Genomic DNA, 22864 nt, shown 5'->3' with positions numbered 1-22864 from the left:
CAGTGTGAGGAAGAACGTTGGAAAAAGGGCTTGCTTTTGAACAATATTTGACAAGTTTTAAATTATGGGCCAAATTTATAAATTATTTTAACTTTATTTTTAACTGTGATGTTATGTATAGATGTTTTTATCTTGGCTGTTCACCGCCCTGAGTCTGAAAGGAGAAGGGCGGTATAGAAATTTGAATAATAAATAAATAAATAAATAAATATGTAAGTAACACCATCAGTTCAGTGAATATCAGGCCGTTTTAGAAAGCAAATCCATTTAATTGTATAATTCTGTGCATTAGACAGCTACAAACTGTAGCTCCTAAACTTAATTCAGTTTAAGCAGATTTTATAATTATACTTCCCAGAGTTGATAGCATAAGCTGTCTCTTCCAATCCCATTGTACATTCATGCGGTATCTCACTGAAAGCAGCTTGGGGGAAAGTATTGCTTTCAGTCTAAAGCAAAAAGCCCTCCATCTAATGCACATTAAAAATTCATGAGCAAGGCATTAGCCACTTCACTAATGGCAGAGCAAATAGAGAATTCCTAAGGAACGGGGGAGTGTGGATGAAGAGAAGCAAGTAATTAGAAGGACTTGGATCCATGAAGCAAAGGCATCTGTACCTATTTCATTATTCTCCTTTCACAAGAATGTTCAGTCGACTCACCCAAGCAGAAGACCTGCAGCTGATTGCTGGATGTCCCTAAGCTTGTGTGAGCATGGCAGTTTGACAAAGCTATAACCACACAGCTTTCAGCATATCAGAGGCGGGTTTCAAAATCCGTCGTTACCGGTTTGCTCATGGGAGCGCACGTGCAACACATCTGCACATGTGCAGAAGTGTCCGGGTGGGTGGGTGGAGCCTCCTGCCACTGCCGGTTTGCCTGATCCAGGGCGAACCGGTAGCAACCCATCACTGCTGCATACCACCCTATCCCAGGTTGAGCTAAGGTAGCATGACAACTGACCATCTTCTAGTCATCTCTTGGAAGGAGGCAATATAGTGTGCACTACAGTGCATCAAAGAAAGCTCTATTTGAGATTCATATTTAATGCCTTTACACAACAGTTCAGAAACTTGTTAATTCTATTATAAATGGTCGTCCATTTAAGTATGACCAGGAGCAGACATAAAACACAGTATGATGCTGTTATAGCTAAGCATTGTACTTTAACCTTTCTGTTCCCGTCTATTTACATGTAAATAAAATGTACCCAATGCCATAACATCCAAAATCAAGGAGCCACAATATGTGAAAGTGGCAGAATGATGTCTTCATCAAATCCTCTACAATTGTGGAAGGAACTAGTGATTTCAAGTGTGAGGGAAAAATGGGCAATTTTTTTCTCACAAATGAAGGCAAATATACATGTATCTTACTACACATTCTCTACATATTCCAGTAGAGAAGTTCCCTGAGATGGGATCCAGCACAAATCCGAAAGCGCAGAAGACTAAACCCAGTGGTCCCAATGACCAACCTAGATTGCACCCTGCAATATTTTTTTTCTATGTAATAGTCATGTTTGAGCTTAATTAGGAAACCAGTGATGGAGGAATCATCAAGAGATGAAAGTGTTGTTTATCTGCATGCTTTATAAATAGAAAATAAGGCTCTCCCCCACCATCCTCTACAATTATATTCTAGACTACACAGAAATATACCGATGGGCATTGTACATCATATCCACGGCAGATGGTGCTGGGGTTGTCATACCTTTACAAATCTTTTTGCTAGTGTCAGAAAAACTACATTTAATATGTAATTCTTTGTAAATGTTTTCTCTTATTTGCACTATAATTCCTAACAATCATAATATTAATTTTGTACATTTTATACGTTGTCCTATAAACATTTTACATTTATAACTTCTCCCCTGTCATTCATATTCACTATTTCTAATCTCCAGCCAGTTGTACCATTTGTTCCATGTTCCATAGTATTCTGTATCTTCCTTTTCTTTTTGTTAATCTGTCCATCTCAGCACACTCTAAGATTTTTTTTAATCAATTCTTCCTCTGTTGGTGTTTTTTATTTTCCAATTTTGTGCATGTGAATATCAATTTTCTGATATTCGTGTGGCCGTTATAATATGTAAAATCAAGTATTTTATTTCTTCAGTATATTTTCTAGTGAATATTCCTAATAAAAATGTCTCTGGTTTCCCATCAATAGGTTGATCTGTTATTTTTTCCAGCCATTTCTTGATTTTAGCCTAAAACTTTTTACGGTCAGACAAATCCACAAAGATGATATTATGTTCCATAGATCTTGTTGCATTTCTAGATGCAAAACTAGTGAGGAATAATTTCATTTTTAATATTACATCTGGATCAGGCAGGTATGAAATATTCAAGCTCTTTCCAGTCCTGTTGATTTCAGCAGAACAATTTCTGCTCATGTAAAAAATGGCAATAAAAAGTAGCTAAATTATTATAATAACTATATTCAGTTATATTCAGGAAAAGGCCTGATGCCCTCTGCTGGTCAAACTGTAGATACGTATTAATTGAAGAAGCACTGTTAAAACAACCTCTCCAAATCAAGTAACATCTAAGAGAAAAATAATAATTGTATTTTCAGATTTTTTTAAAAATGTCAACAGTGTAATACTGTGTTTCCCCAAAAATAAGACATGTCTGGATAATAAGCCCAATTGGGCTTTCGAGCGCATGCGGTAAAATAAGCCCCCCCTGAAAATAAGCCCCCCCCCCAAAATACTTAGATGCATGCGCGTGGGGGAGAAGGGAGGGGGAACATCAGAGCTGCTGCCGCCCAACATCAGCAGGCCAGATTCGGTGAGCCCAACACACCGCTACCACTCGGGAGAAGAAGAAAGAGGAGGCGCTGTAAGAGCACCTGGGCAGCGGCAGCGCGTTCAGCTCCCCAAATCTGACTTGCCGATCTTGGCTGGCAAGGGGGAGGGGTATGGCGGCAGAGAAGCAAGAATTCTGCTGCTCGCCCAAACCCCAGATCTCCTGTTTGCCCTGCAGGCTCTTCAAGAGGAAGGCGATCAAGCCAATCTGTGGCTTTTGCAATCCAAGCCAGTGCTTCTTCTCCTGCTCCCCTTTCCTCCCCACCCCCAGCGGTGTGTAACTTGAGAACCAGCACCTTGAATTTTCTCTTTTAAACTCTTCCTGGCTGTCCTTTTGTTCTCTGCTTCGGCTCCAGGAGCTGCAACCAACCCCCATCCTACCCCATCCCTGGCTGGGTGCTCAGGAGAACTTCGGCAAGGCTGGTCGGGCGACCCTCGGGGCAGAGACCCTCACCCCGGCCCCCTTGGCCGCTTTGAGAGCGGCCGTGCAAGCCCAACCCAGCCCAGTCCAGCCACCCTCCTTGGTTGGCAGCTGGGGAAGTAGGGTGGGGGGAGAGAAGATCCAAGAAGACCCCGGGCTGCCCTGCCGCGTTACTCCTGCCCATTCGCCCACCTTTCACATGTTGCCTCGGTCCAGAGACAAGATCCCTCCCCGACTGCTGTCCCCCCGATTTCCCACAATCCTTTCTCCAAAAGCTTGCCAGAGCTTGCTTGCTTGCTTGCATACAGTCTTGCCAGAAATGCCGCCTCTTTCCCGCTTTGTGCTCCGGAGCCTTTCTCGCCCAGAATGCCATGGACCCCAGTGAAGCTGGCTGGAGAGGCACCGGCTGATGTCAGCCATGGGTGAGCCTGAGAAGACATGTGTTGTTGGCCTTCACGCCCCACACCATGTGAGCCCCGCTCGCTTCCCTTTTGACCTGATCCACACTGGACACCGCCTCGGCTCGAGAGTTGGACTCGGGACTCTCCTCCAGGACGTCCCTCCACCCAACCGAGCCCTGCCAACTTTACGGGAGTGGGGTGGTGGTGATAGAAGAAAGTTTCTGGGCATTGGGGAGCTGCCACAATTGCTAGAGGCAGTAGCCTTAGCAGCACTGGCAGAGCAGGTGGTCGCACTCCGGCACCAGTCCCCCTGCCAGGGGCCAAGGTTTTGAGGTCCTGCACCTCAAAAATAATAAGACCCCCCCTGATAATAAGGCCATATTTCAGGGGTCAAAAGAAAACAAGACCCTGTCTTATTTTTGGAGAAACACGGTATGATGATAGATGATGAGGGAAGGAGGATAGAGATAGATGATAGATAGATAGATAGATAGATAGATAGATAGATAGATAGATGGATGGATGGATGGATGGATGGATGGATGGATGGATGGATGGGAGGGATAGCAGATCAAAGTGCTCCAGACCTAACAGGCATTAGGAGTATAGTTTGACTTCAATAAGTAATTTGAAATAAAGTGATCTGACAAGAGAACACCCTCAACCTAGTTTAGACTTTTAAAAAAGATGAGTAAAAGAATGACTTTCCAGTAAAGCCAGTGTAATCTAGTGGTTAAGGCACCAGGCTAGAAAATTGGAGATCCTGCATTAAAGTCCCATCTTAGCTATGAAAGTGGCTACGTGACTCACTTTCTCTCAGCCAAAACCACCTGGGGCGGGGGGGGGATTGTGGGGAAAATTGGGGAGGGAGGAGTATTAAGTAATAAATAATATTTTTATTACAATCACAGACTATCATTACAAATATAAAGCATTAAAAAATAAAAAGGCAAGATAGGTATATGACAGTGGTGACTGGTCAGTGGGCAAAGTCTGCCTAATTTTGCTGACGATATTTCAAAAGTTAGCAACATGCAAAAAAATCCAGTAACAGCAATTGTACATGCGAGATTGGCTTTCCCAGGTATTGTATCAGGTAAGGTGTTATGAGATGAATCTCTCAGTCCTTATATAGAAGGTACAGTATAGCAGGGCGTAACCTGTTGCTTCGACAGCTCCTCGTCCACAGGGACAATCTCGACTTCTCCGGAGACTCAGGGCGGCTTACAATGCGTTACGCAATAGCCTTCATACTTTTGTATATTTATACAAAGTCAGTTTATTGCCCCCACAATCCGGGTCTTCATTTTACCTACCTTAGAAAGGATGGAAGGCTGAGTCAACCTTGAGCCTGGTGAGATTCGAACTTGCAGTAATTGCAGGCAGCTGATGTTAATAAGGCTCCAAGGCTCAAGGTTGACTCAGCCTTCCATCCTTTCAAAGGTAGGTGAAATGAGGACCCAGTTTGTGGGGGCAATAAGCTGACTTTGTATAAATATACAAAAGTATGAAGGCTATTGCTTAACGCATTGTAAGCCGCCCTGAGTCTCCGGAGAAGGGCGGCATATAAATCAAATTAAAAAAAAATAAATAACAGCGTCTTTAGTCTGCTGCTCCACCAGGGCTCATTATCCTCCCTAAATATTCTCCCTCAAAGGCTGCTGTGGGAAATGCATTGCAGCGGCCTAAAAAGTCAGTGCCCTACAGAGTTCGGGGGAATATTAGGTATCTTCCCCACCTTCTGTGTTATGTATAAAAAAAATAATAAAGGCGGGATTTTTTTAAAAAAAAAAATCTTTTCAAAAATCTATTAACTGTTGTTTTAACTTCACCCAGAGGTGAGGTTTCTTCGGAGGAAGCGCTTATGCCGCTGAAAATGCAGAATGACGCGCAAAAAAAAATAAAAAATCAAGGGAGACTTTGGGAAGCACCGCACTGGTTGAACGTCTTCCCTGCTTCGGGTGAAGGGAAAGCGCAAGGAACACGGTTTCCTCCTTTCCTCGCCTTGGTCGGGGCCCAAAGGGTGGGCGGCGCTTGTGCGGCCCCAAACACACACACACACACACCCCGAGCGACGCGAGTGGGTTGGCCGGAGCTCCTTTGCCCGGCCATGGGCGCCCCCTCGCCCGCTTCCTACTCCGCCTGCTTTCTCAGCGGCTTTCTCCTGGCGGCCGCGTTACCTTCCTTAGGAACAGACGGTAAGAGAATGTGGGGCGGCGCCGAAGCGCTGCTTTGGGAATCCCCCTGAGGCTCTTTATAGCGGCCGCCTTTTGGAAATGCGCGCCTTGACCTCCGGCAGTCGCTGCGCTGCCTTTGCCACCCAGAGTGAACTGCGCGCACGAGGCAGAAACTCTGCAGGAGAGGGAGCTTCAAGGCGCTTCAAGCTTCGGGCGCTGCCTTTCCACAGTGTTTTCTCGCTTTCTTTCTCTCAGGACGGGACTAGGGAAGGGGAGGGGGCGTTCCTCTATACCGTGCGGAACCCTTGTTTTTTTGCTTACACCTCCCTTTATAGGGCAGAAAACACCCAGGCGGTCAAATGTTTCCCCACTTCTTTGGCGCAGGATCAAATATCAGTTCTCCAAATCAGGGGGCTGCTGCAAGGCCTTTTTTAATGGTTATTTAAATGCCCCAGAACTGTGGGGTAGGAGAGGGAGGGGAAGGGGGGAGAAAGAGGAAGACGTGTCTGATTGATCTGTTAAGACTGGAGTGAAACTTTAGGATTTGCAGAGGAGAAAGAATACTGTTTCCTCCTGTTTTTCATTCGCCACAAGAATCTTAATTCAGTAAAATGACAGGCAGATCAGTGTCCTGTTTCGTCCATAAGAAGATGAGAAAATTGCATTTGGTTGGGAGGCAGTTTTGTACTTTTTGGCTTATGTACAGTTGTTGGGCAACATAAGAACACAAGCAAGGCTTTCGGGCAGAGGGCCTAAAATAAATATTTATGTAGTTAAATCTGCAGTAAATCCAATCAAAGCCTCTGTTAAATTGAGCTTGACTCCTGTGCGTTCATGGGTCCCAGATCTGGCTAATAATACAGAAGTGGATCACCATTTTCTTCTTCTGGAAAGGTTTTTTTTTTTCTCAATTTCATGGACTAGCCTGCAGCCTAATGGTCTCCCATCTAAGCACTACTTATGCTCAACCATACTACTAGCCTTTCTTTCAGGTCAACCAAGGTTGGTAAAGTCCTGTTGTGACTAGAATAAAATCTGCTGTTTGATTAACCAGTTTCAAAATTAGAGGATGACTTGGATTATGTGGAAGTGGATGATTTAGGAAAATTAGTCAATGTTTGAAAGAAAGAAAAACAAGGGGGAGGGGAGATTTACTAGGGAAGGAGGTGTTTTTGTTTTTTTTAAAAAAATTGCCTAGATGATTAACTAGGCACTATCTTCTTTATTTATTCTCCACTAGAGCTATGTTACATCCAAGATGACTTTAGCAATAAGGAGACATTGGTTTTTATCCAGAAACAGCGAGTGGAATGTACTGAAATTTGTATGCTAGGTTTGTGAAATAGAGAGGTGTGAAGTTAACTTTCCAGAGTCTTCTCTTCTACCAAGGAAAAACAAAACACTTTCTTCAAATCAGGTATATTTGTCCTCTCAGTGCTAGAAAACATCGTTTTCAGGCCTAGGACTGTCATTTTTCTGTTCATTATCAATCCACCTCATTCTTTTTTATTACTGACCTTATTGCTCTTTGTGGCTAGTACTGCCCACTCACAAGACTTAGGGTGGTGTATAGCACAAAAAGATCACAAAAAAATTCATCAATCCACATCCTTGAAGAGAGAGGGATTGTGCTGAATAAAGTGGTCTCTGGTATTCTGGAGCTGTACCACTACAAGGGGCTGTATAGGTATTGAATAGGACTTGGATTTGGCCCAGAAGCCCATTGGCAACCAGTCCAACAATGGCAAAGTAGATGTTTCTCTGGAACAGGTCTCCTCTCTTAATCTCCTGGCCCTGGCATTTCCAGCAAAACTTCTTGATCTCAGAGGCATCTCCATGTAAACCATCTTGCAATAATCAGTTGCATAGTGATAAGGATAATAAAGTCATAAAGTCATCACTACCAAGTCTTTTCTAAGACGTTTTCTAAGCAAGAGATCTGTATCTGTGTTTAAAGAGAATTTTGGCTTGTACTGACTCCCTCCTGTTTTGCAGAAGCAGATTCATATGTGCTGGCACCCAGATTGTGTTGCTTCTGTGTGAAACTGGTTGCTAAACTGGGGTGTACCCTCTTGAAATGCTAACAATAACATGGTTATTATTGAATTACTAGCCCATCCTTGAAGGCATAGTGCTAAACTCCAAGGACAACAAGTCATAAAATATGACTGCATGTTTTCTGAAGAGTTTGGTGAAGCATTTTATTTTGAATGAATCAAACACATACACAGACACATATCTTCAGCTACCACAGGATTGTAGGATTAATCTGATATTTAGCTAGGGACAGTATTGCTCTTTTTATTATATGTGTTTATTTTCCTTATCCTGGTCATGACATGACATAAGATTTCTCTGCCACTTTTTTCCCTCAGATAGAATCTACATTCACAAATTGCTCTTGTTTAGGGCTTACCATTTTGTATTTTATTTTTAGGCAGATCTCTGTGAAGTCCCTTTAATTCTGTTAAAATTAGCCTTCTAATTTTTGACCTACCCTTCTCCTGCCTGGTATTTTTTGTTACAGTCCCCATAATCCAGATTCTGTTGTTGCTGGCTAGACAATGTGAGACTTATAGTCTAAACCACAGAGAAAATTTAGATGGGAAAACTCATATAGATGCAATGTTTTTAATTTGAAAGGAAGATTAATATTAATTAATTGGGAAGGCAATATTATAAAAATGGAAACGTATATACATTTTAAGCCCTGAAAAGAAAGAAAGGTACATCAGAAAGGGCTAAAATTATAGCCATAATCTTAACATAGGAGATGGCATTCTCCTCCTACTCCAAAAGGAGCGGGGAGTCACATCCACCATTTTGTGCATGCCTGTTCTGCAAAATCTTCCTGCCTGAGTCCTCCTTTCCTTGTCAGTCACTGATCAAGGTCAAGTGGAAGGTTTTGGGTGAACAAGGCAGGAGTAGTTTCCTGATGAGCAATGATTCCTAAATGGCCCCTTTAGGATGGATAGGCAGCAATCAGTTTACTTAGGTTTCCTTTTACTACTAATTTTCTAAACTTTACCTCTTGAACTGAAATTCCAGAATTTATTTTTTTAACTTAATTTATTTGGATTATTATATGCGTTCTTAAGCATATAATAATCCAAATAAGGCCATGTAGATAAATTTTGTTTGTTATTGGGACGCTAACTCCATGCTCACATACCAGCGGGCAAATATTTTTATCAAGTTGTACAACTGCACAAACATTTTTAATTAGACATGCTGTTTTATTCTTCCATTATTTTTTCCCTTCCCTTCTAACTAATTGCTGTATTAAACTCTTCCTCCTTTTACTGTAGTCTTTTATTGTTAAGGCTGGTCTAAGAACATAAGCTATTTGATTTGAAATTTGATCCGGTCCACCTCTTACATAACATGTAATCCTGACCTTAGTGCCTTATGTCTAAGCAGGACATGCAGCAAAATTTCTGCCCATTTGTTATACCCTGGATTGTTAGGGTTCCTATTCCCATGGAACATACCTGTAAGAAAGTTATATGTGCAATTATGCAAATTTTACACAAAAGATCATTGGGTGAATCTTATACATGCAATTTAATGAAGTGGGTGGGAGGATCTTTATAGAGTTTAATTAGCTTCCACCATCACATTAAACTAAGATTAGACATAGTGATATTACCAAGAACTTCTGAAAATAAAAATGACTTGAGCTTGGTTCTTGGGGATTACATATAGTTTCTGGCAATAATAAGAAAATGGTGTGCCTTCTTTTGGAGTGCTTTTACAACTTTCCCAGACAACTGGGACCTAATTTCTTAATGGTTTCCCATCCAGTTTGACCCTGCTTTATTCTTCAAGATCAGCCAAAATCTGTTAAGTAATTCTGGAGATAGATGCATTTAAATGCTAGATATAATAGATCTAGCTATAGATAAAGATAGCTAGATCTTTATCAATTGAATACCAAGATTAATATGATTACAAAATAGTACAGTTGATTTGAAAACTAAAATAAAAATGAATGTGAAAAGTATGATACAATTAAACATGGGACGAAACAACAAGCAAGCACACATACATCAAAATAGCTGCAATGAATGTTAAAAGCTGTAACGTGTATTTTATCCAAAGGGAAGAGTCTCAAGAATAAAGTTATAGTTAAATTGTTCTTTAAAGCTAAAAAGCAAAGGTTGTTTTGGGTTGCTAGGTCTGGGAAAGGAAGATTCACTTTTTTTGCAACCAAACCCTTCCCTTTTTCTAGAAGCTATTTGTTTCACTAAAGAAATAAGTGCCTGAAGGTCACACTTAACCCTTCTTCACAAAAAAATGGACAGCAGTTTAATGTTTAATATTGCAGTTAATCTCAGTTATTTCAAATCTGATTAGGTTGTGCCCAATTTGTCTTGAATGCTGTATGAACATTTGGAGAAACTCATTTCACTTCATTTGTATGTTGTGAAGCTGGGACTGACAACAGAAACAGATGGTCTCATGTTCTCTTCCTTGTTTAGCCTGCCCTTCCATTGCTTGGATTCCATTCCAAAAGAGCTGCTATGTTCTACTTCAGGGATCCTCAGGGGTCTACGGTATGGATGATGCCAGGGAGCTGTGCCAAGGCAATGGTAAGACAGCTCTTCTCCGTCCAATCTCAACCCAACCTTGTGTGATGCAATGAGACCAATCAGCTGAGCCTACATGAGCAGGAACTGAGGGTCCCTTCAACATCTGAATGTCTGTTTGCCATTTTGAAAAATGTTAGTATTCACAGTAGTTAACAGATCATGTTACATTACTTGTTCAGGAGCCGAGGGTACAGCAGGGAAAGCTCTTGGGTTTCTATGGTTGATCCCATTCAATTTCATTCTATTGCTGGGGAATGCAAACTTTCCCAAGTGCATTGACCTAGCATGCTTGTATACTGTCAATCATTTCTAATGCTGGAGACAGAGAGAGCTGCTATTTCATTGATTTCTACCCCAGAATTTTCCAGACTGTTTATTTTAGGAAAATCTCTTGGCATTATCTGTCATGCAGCACAAGTGTGTACATGCATGCACATGCATCCTTAAGTACTGCAGAGAGTGTTGATGTTTTTGGAAGCCAAAAATAGGCCAGTAATTGTATAATAAAATAACTGAACTTGTCTATTGAGTTTATATTCATCTTTTCATATGGCCAGGATGATCAAGGCTAACAATATTATTATTATTGTTGTTGTTATTGTTGTTATTGTTGTTGTTGTTATTATTATGTTATTTATATACCTCCCTTCTCCCGAAGGACTCGGGGCGGTGTACAGCCAGAATTAAAACATAAATATACAATATCATAGTTAAAATTAATTAATTAATTAAAAATTAATTAAAATCATTAAATAGTTTTGGCCGAATTTTAAAACCCAAAATTAAAACCCAATTTAAAATCATTCAGTTAGACAGCCCCGCCTGTTGGAACAGTAGGGTCTTGAGGGCACAGCGAAAGACCCGGAGGTCAGAGATGTTACGAATATCCGGGGGCAATTCATTCCAAAGGGCAGGAGCTCCGACAGAGAAGGCTCTCCTCCTGGGTGTCGCCAACCTACATAACTTGGTCGACGGTACCGAGGAGTCCCTCTCTGTGGGAGTGAACTGGTCAGTGAAAGGCTGTTGGTGGCAGAAGGCGGTCCTGTAGATATCCTGGTCCCATGCCATGGAGCGCTTTAAAGGTGGTGACCAACATCTTGAATTGCACTCGGAAGACCATTGGGAGCCAGTGCAGCTCAAGCAGGAGAGGTGTTACATGGGCATAACGAGGTGCGCCCATAATCACCCGCGTGGCCGCATTCTGGACGAGTTGGAGCCTCCTAGTGCTCTTCAAGGGGAGCCCCATGTAGAGAGCATTACAATAGTCCAGATGGGAGGTGACGAGGGCGTGAGTGACCGTGCGCAAGGTGTCCCGGTCCAGAAAGGGACGCAACTGGCGGATCAGGCGAACCTGATAAAAAGCCCCCCTGGCTACGGCCATCATATGCTCTTCTAAAGACAGCCGTGAGTCCAGGAGGACACCCTGATTGCGGGCCCTCTCTGTGGGGTGCAAAGATTCACCCCCAATAGTCAGCGATGGCACCAGCTGACTATACCAGGACGCCAGGAGCCACAGCCACTCAGTCTTGGAAGGGTTGAGCTTGAGCCTATTTCTCCCCATCCAGACCCACACGGCCTCCAGGCAGTGGGACATCACATCAAGGGCATCATTGGGGTGTTTGGGGTGGAGATGTACAGCTGGGTGTCATCAGCGTACTGGTGGACTCTCACCCCAAAACCACGGATGATCTCACCCAGCGGCTTCACATAAATGTTGAACAGAAGAGGCGAGAGGACCAACCCCTGTGGCACCCCCCCAAGCGAGGCGCCTTGAGGTCAACCTCTGCCCCCCTGCCGGGGAAGTTGTCGTGCCACCACGCTCTCAACAACCTTTGCCACAAAACGAAGGTTGGAGACCGGACGGTAGTTGGCTAATTCAGCCGGGTCCAGGGAGGGCTTCTTGAGGAGGGGCCTCACTACCGCCTCTTTCAAGGCGGCAGGAAAGGCACCCTCACTCAGTGACGCACTTATAATTCCCTGGAGCCAGCCTCATGTAACCTCCCGGGAGGCCAGTACCAACCAGGAGGGACACGGGTCCAATAAACATGTGGCAGCACTAAGCCTACCCAGAATCCTGTCCACGTCCTTGGGAGCCACGGGGTCAAACTCTTCCCAGATAATATTCTCAAGACTCACCCCCATCTCCCTCCCTGGATTCACCCAGTCGGAGTCCAAGCCTTCCCGAATCTGAGCGACTTTATCATGCAGGAATTGCACAAAATCCTCAGCTCGACCCTGCAAGGGATCTTCCTGCACTCCCACCCGAAGGAGGGAGTGGGTCACCCTAAACAGAGCTGCTGGACGGTTCTCTGCAGATGCGATAAGAGCGGAAAAATAGTTAGATTTTGCCGCTTTTATCACCACTAGGTAGGTCTTGATATAAGACCTCACCTGTGTCCGGTCAGATTCGGATTGACTAGTCCTCCAAACACTCTCTAGGCGTCTTTTCCAATGCTTCATCTCTCTCAGCTCCTCGGAGAACCAAGGAGCCAACTGAGGTCGGCATCGGGTCAGAGGCCGCAAAGGCACGACACGGTCCCGGCCGCACTATCCCAGGCGGCCACCAGGTCTTCAGTCAAGTCGTGTGCCAGAGTCTCAGGAAACGGCCCAAGCTCCATCTGGAACCTTTCGGGATCCATCAGGCGCCTGGGACGGAACCATCTAGTCAGTTCCGTCTCCCTGCTGCGGGGGGAAGTGGCTTGAAAGTCTAAGTGAAGGAGCGAATGATCTGTCCATGACAAGGGTTTAATGTCTAGGTCCCCTCTACCAAGAACATTCAGCCACTGACCAGAGATCATCAAGTCAAGTCCAGAGTGTGTCCCCCTGTGTGAGTGGGGTCTTGCACTAACTGGGTCAGGTCCATGGCCGTCATGGAAGCCATGAACTCCCGAGCCACCTCTGACGTCTCACCGACGGATGGCAGGTTGAAGTCCCCCATAACAATAAGTCGGGGGGTATCAACCGCCACCCCAATATACCAAATGAACTGCAGCATTTACTCCCATTCACATGAACTGACACTCAGCCCTATTTTTTGTCTTTATTTCCTAAATGCAGCTTCCGGAGCGGATATTATTACTATAAATAGCAAAGATGAAAATACCTTTATTCTAAGTAATTTTCGCTCAAATTGGCATGGTCCAGAATACATATCTCTTGGCATGTTTTTTGACACAGATGGTAAGTGAACAAATCCTGTTAGACATAGGCTTCACCTTTTCTCAATTTTTGAACTACATTTGCATTAAGAACTATCCTTCCTTTCTTAAGATAAAAAAGCTTTCTAGATGTAATTTCTATAAGAACTCTCTTGTTCTGGGTTTGGAAAATGGGCCTGATGAAATTCAGAGAGAATTGTGAATGCAAAGCCTAGAGGAACAACACTAGGGGTGCAGAATGAATACAGGGGTGAGGCCTCTGTATTCAATGGGACAGATGCAAGAAAAGTGAAATAGGCTGACAGACTTTTACCAGGAGGAAATCTAAGTGTTATCTGCTATTGATAAAGGGTACAATTGCTATTTATAAAGGGCTGTTCCTGGCTATCATTGTATCAGGGCTGATGTATTTAAGGCAATGGGCAAAAAATTCCTCCCTAAAGCTTTCTGCTGTTTCTCTTTAAAGCAGGAACCTAAACTGTGTTTTTTTTTAAAAAAACTAAAATTAAAACCACATTAGTAAATGATCGAGTCAATGTAAATTTTTACTTTGGCTCATGTTTATGAAGCAAACAAAAATAAATGTACATTTATTGTATTGCAGATAATATTTTCAAATGGTATGATGATTCCAAAGTAAATTTTACAAACTGGATAGAGGAAGAAAGTAACAATGAACTTCTAAACACTTGTGCTACTATGCATACGGCTTCAGGTGGATGGAAAAAAGTCTCCTGTGAACATCTTCCACTGACTAAGATTCTGTGTGAAACTACTGGTATGTAAGAGCCATGCTACAACATTGCCTTCATCAATTACCAGTCATCATGGTCATTAAACTTAATCCCAGGGTCATTTTATTCTTATACTGTCATATATGCATAATTATGATAACATTAATTAAAAATGAATGCAAATGAATTCAAGAGAAACTGGAAACAGTACTCTATCTTGCTATTGGGCTTTTCACATAGCAGAACAAGCAAGGTAGATGCAAGAAAAATTACCCACTACTTTCTTATTAAGGAGCTTAGTCACAACTCTGGTAGGGTTATTGCTAAATGTCTTCCCCATTACCACATTTAGGAAACAAATTCTTTTGATTATTCCTACAGCAAGCCTAATTAGGAAAAATGCTTTTAAGAAGGCGTTTTTAACAAAGCAGTTGCCAAAGATTAATTCAATAAGACATTGGTTTAGGTGTCTCCTGATTCCAGCACTGAAACTGAATAGACTTCAAGACTTAATTATTCACATTCTAGGTTTTCTAAAGTTTTAACTGGGTCAATAATTGCCTCATAATGAAAACGAACTGTACCTTTCCTATCAGTATCAAAATTCTTATCATGGTGATATATCCCCAGGTCATATCTCATCAGCGCAATGCTGTTTTCAAATGACTGGTGAAGGATTCTTGCTTGGGGAATTTTTTAGAGGATACTCTTCATTATTAATGGTGTTCTATCTAATATCAATATATTAGATGTGGTTATGGGGGTGACTCGGCGCTCCCATGTAACACCTCTCCTGCACGAGCTGCACTGGCTCCCGGTGGTCTTCCAGGTGCGCTTCAAGGTATTGGTTACCATTGGTTACCATCTTTAGAGCGCTCCATGGCTTAGGATCTGGGTATTTACGAGACCACCTTCTGCCACCAATAGCCTCCCACCGACCAGTACGCTCCCACAGAGAGGGGCTCCTCAGGGTGCCGTCGGTCAAACAATGTTGACTGGCGGCCCCCAGGGGGAGAGCCTTCTCTGTGGGGGCACCTACCCTCTGGAATGAGCTGCCCCCAGAGATACGGCAGATCCCGGATCTTGGCACCTTTCGCCATTCCCTAAAGACATTTTTATTCCAGCAAGCCGGGCTGGCCTAACTCTTTTAAATTGTTTTAATTCTTAAATTGTTAATTATCGGTCTTAATATAGGGGTGTTTTAATTGTGGGCCAAATTAATTTAATTGGATTTTAATACTGTTTTTAAATTTTGTATTTTTTGTGTTTTATCTTGGCTGTTCACCGCCCCGAGTCCTTTGGGAGAAGGGCGGTATATAAATATAAACAAACAAACAAACAAATAAATTATTACAATGAAAACAAGAGGTTATATGTCCTTTTAGAAATTATGCAAACCACATTTCATTCATTTCCTATTCACAAACATACTCAAGTCATATGGTATTTGGTTTACTATGCTAGCACATGAATAAACACTAGAATCAAACTGTAGTCCGTAGACCCATGTGGATGAACAGTACTGTACCTGCATTTGAATAACCAATTTACATCCACAATTTCCATTTCCAAGGAGATCCACGCACAGAAATTATTTCAAATGAATTTCACCCCCCCCACCCCCCTGCACACACACTTTTGAATGAGCAGGTTTTTCAGTTTTTATATTGATCACTGTTATTTGGTCACTGTGGCTTATTACCAACTATTGGATAGTAATTATTTTCACTACTTCTCTACAATAGTAAAATGTAGAATTTTTTTTAAAAAAATAAGTACATCCAAATTAATATGTTCTCATTTTTTTCTTCTATATATTGAAGTTCTTTATGAAAAGACACACTTATTTGGTGAGTAATCCACTTTTTTTTCTTTATACTGTCTAGCAATGAAACAGTGCTAAGATAGTGTCCTTTTATTTCAGAGTTTTCTTTTTCAGGAAATAACATCATGGATTGGTTCCATGTTTGGCTATAATTAAAGCAGGTCCATCAATGTAATTAAGCCGTGACTAATTAATTCATCCCACTGATTTTAATAGACCTTTTCTAAGCAAGGAATTATCATTGTGTATTCTATCTGGATATGCAAGAAGCTGTATTAAAGATATCCATTCACTATTAAATGTCACTGATTCCCCACATTTTTGTTGCCATTTGCCTGGTACATATTGGAGAATTTGTTTATATCATGGGGACAGGCCTACTGGAAGCTGCATCAGTCAGGACGACATGGAAAATCAGAGCTCCGTAAAGGCAGTAACTCAACCATTTTTCAAGCTTATTAAAATTCTTATTAGACTAATTAAATGATAGGGTGAAAAGGATAAAATTATATTTGGTGCATTCTAAAATGGCAAATATGAGCATAAGGAAATAAGGAAGCTAGTTTGTGTGCATCAGCATAATGAAACATGCCTCAGCAGTATAAATTACTTACCACATACGTAGGACTAAGTAATACAGATAGTTCTTAACTTAAAATTGAATGCAAAATTTTCTTTACTAAGCAACAGAATTGAGTTTTGCTCCATTTTATGGCCTTTTTTTGCCACAGTTGTTAAGTGAATCATGCAGTCATTAAGCAAATCTGGCTTCCCCATTGACTTTGCTTGTCAGAAGCTGCCTAGAAAGAGTACAAATAGTGCTCACATGACCCTGGGATAGTGCAACTGTCCTAAATATGTGCCAGGTGCCAAGCAACCAAACTTCGATCACATAATGAGCCTTGGTAGTACAGTGGTCTAAAGCACCCTGTTATTAACACAGCTGCCTGCAATTACTGCAGGTTCGAATCTTACCAGGCTCAAGGTTGACTCAGCCTGCCATCCTTTCTAAGGTAGGTTAAATGAGGACCCAGTTTGTGGGGGCAATAAGCTGACTCTTGTATGAATATACAAAAGTATGAAGGCTATTGCTTAACGCATTGTAAGCCGCCCTGAGTCTCCGGAAAAGGGGGGCATATAAATAATAATAAAAAAATAATAACTATGGGGATGCTGCATCAGTTCTGTGTGAACCGATCATGTCACTTTTTTCAATGCCATTGTAACTTCAAATGGTCACTAAATGGTTGTAATCTTTGGACAATGCAGGCTCCTTTGCTAAGAAACAGAGGTGAGTGCTGCCCCCTAGAGGCAGACACGATTGGACAGGGAAACCTTTACCCTTTTTTTTAAGTCGAGGACTACCTATATAGAAATTAATAAGTGACATGGTAACATTAAAGTAAGGTGACCAGATTTTAACATTGGTAAAGAGGGACATTGTGGGCGTGGCTTATTTTGTGGGCGTGGCTAGCTGGTCATGTGACTGGGTGGGCATGGCTAGCTGGTCATGTGACCGGGTGGCCATGGCTATGTCTATAGGGTAAGGTGAACAGATTTTAACATTGGTAAGAAGGACATCATTGTGGGCGTGGCTTATTGTGTGGGCGTGGCTTGGAGGCCATGTGACTGGGTGGGCGTGGCTACCTGGTCATGTGACTGGGTGGCCATGGCTATGTGTATAGGGACTACTCAGAGGGCTGAAAAGTCATTTCTGACAGGTCCTCACACTTTTGACTGGTCCTCACACTTATGACCATCCTCACATTTATGCCCGTGCAGCATTCTTAACAACCATGTCACTCATTTCACAACTGCTTCTCTTCAACAAGGTGACAAGATAGGGCAAAAATGTAAAATGTGAGGACAGTCGTAAGTTCGAGGACTGGTCAAAAGTGTGAGGACCAGTCAAAAATAACTTTTTCAGCCCTCTGAGTAGTCCATATGCACAAAAGGACTAACCAGAGGGCTGAAAAAAGTCATTTCTGACAGGTCCTCGCACTTTTGACTGGTCCTCACACTTATGACCATCCTCACATTTATGCCCGTGCAGCATTCTTAACAACCATGTCACTCATTTCACAACTGCTTCTCTTCAACATGGTGACAAGATAGGGCAAAAATGTAAAATGTGAGGACAGTCGTAAGTTCGAGGACTGGTCAAAAGTGTGAGGACCAGTCAAAAATAACTTTTTCAGCCCTCTGAGTAGTCCATATGCATTAGAGGATTACAGCAATAGAGAGGGATGAAGGAATGGAAATTAGAGTAGGAGTGAGGGTAAGAGAGGGAGGAAGAGAGGAGGAGAAGGAGAAAGAAAGAGGAAGTAGGGAGGAGAAAAAGAGGGTGGGGGGAAGAGAAAGTAAGAAGGAAAGAAAAGAGAGAGGTGGTAGGTTTGAGGAGAAAGATTGCTGTACAATAAAAAAGATGAAAGGGAAGAAAGCCAACCCCAAGCAAATATAAAGATATTAAGATAAAGAATGAATTGTTAAACTTTAAAGAATAAAAGAGAACAAATATGAATAAATAGCAATAATTAGAAACACACATACAAACATACAATGTATTTTCTTTGAACAGAATATTTGGCTGGTTCACAAATTTAAACAGCGTTTAGTCATTTCAATTAAATTTACAATTTCTATATTTCCTTTTTGCCATATTTATTCCTCATCTATTTTTTTAAAAAAACCAATATTACCCTTCATCCTCATCTCTAATCTTAATCAAATTCAATTTTTCCCTTCTATTCTATATTATACCCCTTCCCATTGTCATCTATTTTTATATCCATCCTCACATTGTTTAATTATGTAATTATGTAATACAGTTATTTAATACAAATTCAACATTTTAATATAAATCAATTAGTTATAAAACTATCTTTTTTGTATATTAATCAATATGAACATGAATATTCCAATTATTTCCATGGAATCCAATTTCTTACAAATCAATTAATTATATTTACCAATAATAATAAACCAAACATTTCTCCCATATATTCCTCCGAACCACAACTTAACCATTTCTGCTTTCAACACAATATACAATTAATAGTATCTCAATTATTACAATTCCCTAGTTAAATACAGCTTTTTTTCCTTTGTGTTTTAAAATCTTGAACTCTCCTCCTAAATTTCCCATTGTTTGCAGTTTTTCACCTACCTTTTTTGGGGAGGAAAAATAAAAATAAAAATAAATCTCTCTCTGCCTCATTTTGTCACGCTGCACCAAAGACCCTGGTTTCGGTTTCGTTTCTGAAGCTTAGCTAGGGGGAAAAAAAACTGCTTTACACTGATTGCCTGTAGGGCGGCCCTTTGAAGCTCCGGGCAAGAGTTTAAACAGTTTTTTTTTCTTCTAGCCATCAGCTGGGGCTCAAAAAAAATCGGGACTTTTTTGAAACGCCGCGGGACGCAGGACAAATTGCTCAAAAGCGGGACTGTCCCGCCAAAAGCGGGACATCTGGTCACCTTACATTAAAGTATTAAGGAAACATTTCTAGATCTGTTTATAATCTCAAGTAATTCCCCACATCCTAGAGAACTAGGATTATGGTCCATTGATCTGTAGCTGCTCTATCCAAGAGCCATGGTGGCGCAGTGGTTAGAATGCAGTATTGCAGGCTAATTCTGCAGACTGCCAGCAATTAGATCCTGATGGGCTTGAGGTTGACTCAGCCTTCCATCCTTCCGAGGTCGGTAAAGTGGGGACCCAGATTGTTGGGGGCAATTTACTGACTCTGTAAACAGCTTAGAGAGGGCTGTAAAGCACTGTGAAGCGACATATAAGTCTAAGTGCTAGTAATATCTTAAGTCTATGGAGATTTTCAGTAATCCAGATATAATTAAAATATCTTAAAAGATTTACTAGATAAATAAAAAGCTGTGTATAAGCCAATCAGGGAAATGGTCTAGTCATATCAGAATGTTATAACAGCTGAGAAATATTTGTAATTGCAGAAAACAACATATCTGATTTATTATGTACTTTTCTTGTGTCGTTTCAGAAACTGCTTGGACAAGCATCATAGTCATAATATCAACAATAACTCTGGCAATCTCTGCAGCATTTCTCTGGTTTCTTTATCAAAGGAGGATATCTTCTAGACCAAGTTGTAGCATACATAATTTCATCACTCAAATTCCATGTGACAATGAAACATTTTTTATAGATGAAGATGAATATTCTGCTTAAACTGTTTTCATTTAGATACTGTTATAGAAAGGGGCTCTGGCACAAAAGCAATCTTCAAAACCACTATCCTATATTCTAATGAAATATAAACCAAATGATGTTTGTTAAATTGTTTTACGTATATGAGGTGATTATCTAAATGTGCATTTTTCAACATGCTTAATATCCTTTTAATAATATCTATAGTTTAGAAATCATTCTTATCCAAAATGCCCAAAGATCCTTTGGAAGGAAGAAGCTCCTTTATTCAACACTGCTAAATTTATTCTGGTGAAACGTTTGCCAACAACTCACAGCACTCATTTGTTTATGAAGTTCAGATTTCCAATCGTGGACTAAAAGTCTCTACAAAAACTCTTTTATCGTTTCCGAAATTTTAAAATGCAAGACTATAAAATATTATCTTTAAGAAATGTGGAGCAACTGCAACGAACAATGGACAAGACAATTTATTAAAACCTGTAGATTGTATTTTTATCATGAAGTCTGCTTATTTTCCTAGTGAATGTCTACAATTTTTTTAATATTAACAAAATATGGAACTATGGCAAGGACCTTCAACACAATCCCTGTCTTTTTATATATGTCTATTTTAATATTCTGTTCTTTGAAATAAAATTTTGATTATCAATATTTGCACTTTTTGGAACTCGAATAAAAGCGATAACTAAAATGGCCCTTCCTAGAATTTCATACATACAGCAGTTCAGTATTTACAATTAGACTATCAATTACTGATAGGCACGTGGTGTTTGGGAATTACTGCTTATCATACAAGAGGCTGAATAAGATATTACTTAAACAACATTCGATGGTTGCCTCATGTTATATTGCAGGCGGAAATCTATCTAGCATTGGTCACAATTAGGCTAAAATATAAATACATATATTTCTATATGAATGAGCATTATATCAAGATAATCATTTGGATGGTTAAATATGTGTATCACATCTTTACTACGCTAGCTGACCTTTATAATTTAGATAATTATATGCTTCTCTGTGCCAGAGAAAAGGCCATATTTGTTAAATAGGTCTAATGTCCCCATCTCTCCTAAATTAATTTTAGTCAATTTTTTCATAAACAAAAGGGAAGAGGATGAAGAATGTAGCTCAGAACATTGTAATTTTTTTTGCTCTTAATCGCCTATTTTTTTTCCAAAATGAGGTACTAGCCTTCATAGGCAGCACTTTTCAGATTACAGGTCCCTGCAGCAAATACAGAGATTTTCTGTAGAACAAAATATGAAGACTCAAAATAAGTAAAAAAAAAAATATTGACATTACTTGCTCTCCTTTTTAACTTTTCCTTAAGATTGGCCTTCGTATCTCTTCCACTATTTCAAAAAATAGCAGGTAACTAGAAAATACACAAACTCTGATCTGCAATTTTAAAGCATTGAATATGGTATTGTTCACCAAGTTATTAATCTTTCTTGAAATAAAACAACCTGTTTTCCTACGAAAACTACTGTAGTGATCCATTGGCTAAGGGCGTCTTAGAACTTCTATATATACAGAACTTCTATATATAGACAGTCCTTGTTTAGTGATTGAACAGGTCATATTCAGTTATAATTGGGTTGAAGAAACGACTTTTCAACCAATCCTTGTATTTACAATTTTTGCAGCTTCAGCAAAGGAAAGCTGAAATAAGATAAGCAGAGTTGCAGTTTCACTCAGCAACCACTTTATTTAACAAGTTGCCAGTTCTAAATGTAGTCACTAAAAAAGGACCACCTGTACTCTATTTACAGTTGGGCAAAGTTGCCAACCAATGAATATCCAGCTGTATTCTATTAACTAAGATTCATAGAGGTAGTCCTTGGTTTGCAATCATAATTGGGACTAGAATTTCTGTTAAGCAAGGCAGTTGTTAAATGAGTCGCGCTTGATTTTACAACCTTTTTTGTCACATTAAGCAAATCCCTTTAGTCATTAAGCGAATCAGGCTTCCCCCACTGACTTTGCTTGTCGGAAGCTGGCTAGGAAGGCCACAAATGATGATCACATGACCAAATGTCATATCTATTGGTTGCCAAATGCCTACATTTGATTATATGACTTTAAAGACGCTGTGATGGTTGCAAATGCAAGGACCGATTGTCACTTTTTTCAGTGCCATTATAACCTTAAAAGGTCACTAGATGAATGGTTGTAAGTCAAGGACTATTTGTGTACAAAGAAATATTCAACTCTACACAGGAGTAATATGGAACAACTGCTTGAGTGCAACAAGGATTTTTTAGATGCAAAGAATTCTGTGTGAGCTGAAACTCTAGTGGGAATTCTTAACTCTAAATGGGATTATTATGTGGAAGGAATAAGGTAGCACAATGTACTTTGGATGACAGTTTTACAACTTTAGTTGGATCAGGACTGCATTGCATTGCCCCTTCTCCCACTCCCTCTTTGAATCTCAAGCAACTCATCTTGAAGTAGTCAAAAGGATAAGTGAAGCAATATGAATGTATTTTATATGAATGCATCTGCAAAGAATATTCTGAAGTTTAAAATGGATGTTGATTTGGAGTAACTAGACTACGTTC

General features: G+C 40.7%; 1 protein-coding gene across 3 annotated transcripts; it reads left to right on the top strand.

The window, feature by feature from the left end:
• The first annotated feature begins 5551 nt into the window (after positions 1–5551).
• Positions 5552–20946, top strand: CD302 (CD302 molecule). 3 transcript variants are annotated; one of them, XM_087881968.1, is made up of 6 exons: positions 5552–5832; positions 10293–10403; positions 13461–13583; positions 14166–14339; positions 16119–16145; positions 20128–20946. In XM_087881968.1, the coding sequence occupies exons 1-6, from the start codon at positions 5745–5747 to the stop codon at positions 20313–20315; spliced, it is 711 nt and encodes a 236-aa protein (XP_087738094.1). In that variant the 5' UTR covers positions 5552–5744; the 3' UTR covers positions 20316–20946. The 3 variants fall into 3 exon arrangements, with proteins under 3 accessions (XP_087738094.1, XP_087738095.1, XP_087738096.1); XM_087881970.1 differs by having other exon boundaries at positions 5706–5832; positions 10168–10403; XM_087881969.1 differs by lacking the exon at positions 16119–16145 and having other exon boundaries at positions 5670–5832.
• The last annotated feature ends 1918 nt before the right edge of the window (positions 20947–22864 follow it).

This window comes from Pantherophis guttatus, chromosome 1 (assembly GCF_059756535.1).
Source record: "Pantherophis guttatus breed Tessera chromosome 1, ASM5975653v1, whole genome shotgun sequence".
Lineage (NCBI taxonomy): Eukaryota > Metazoa > Chordata > Lepidosauria > Squamata > Colubridae > Pantherophis > Pantherophis guttatus.
Note: the sequence above shows the minus strand (reverse complement) of the source record. Positions and strands in the feature narration are given on the sequence as shown.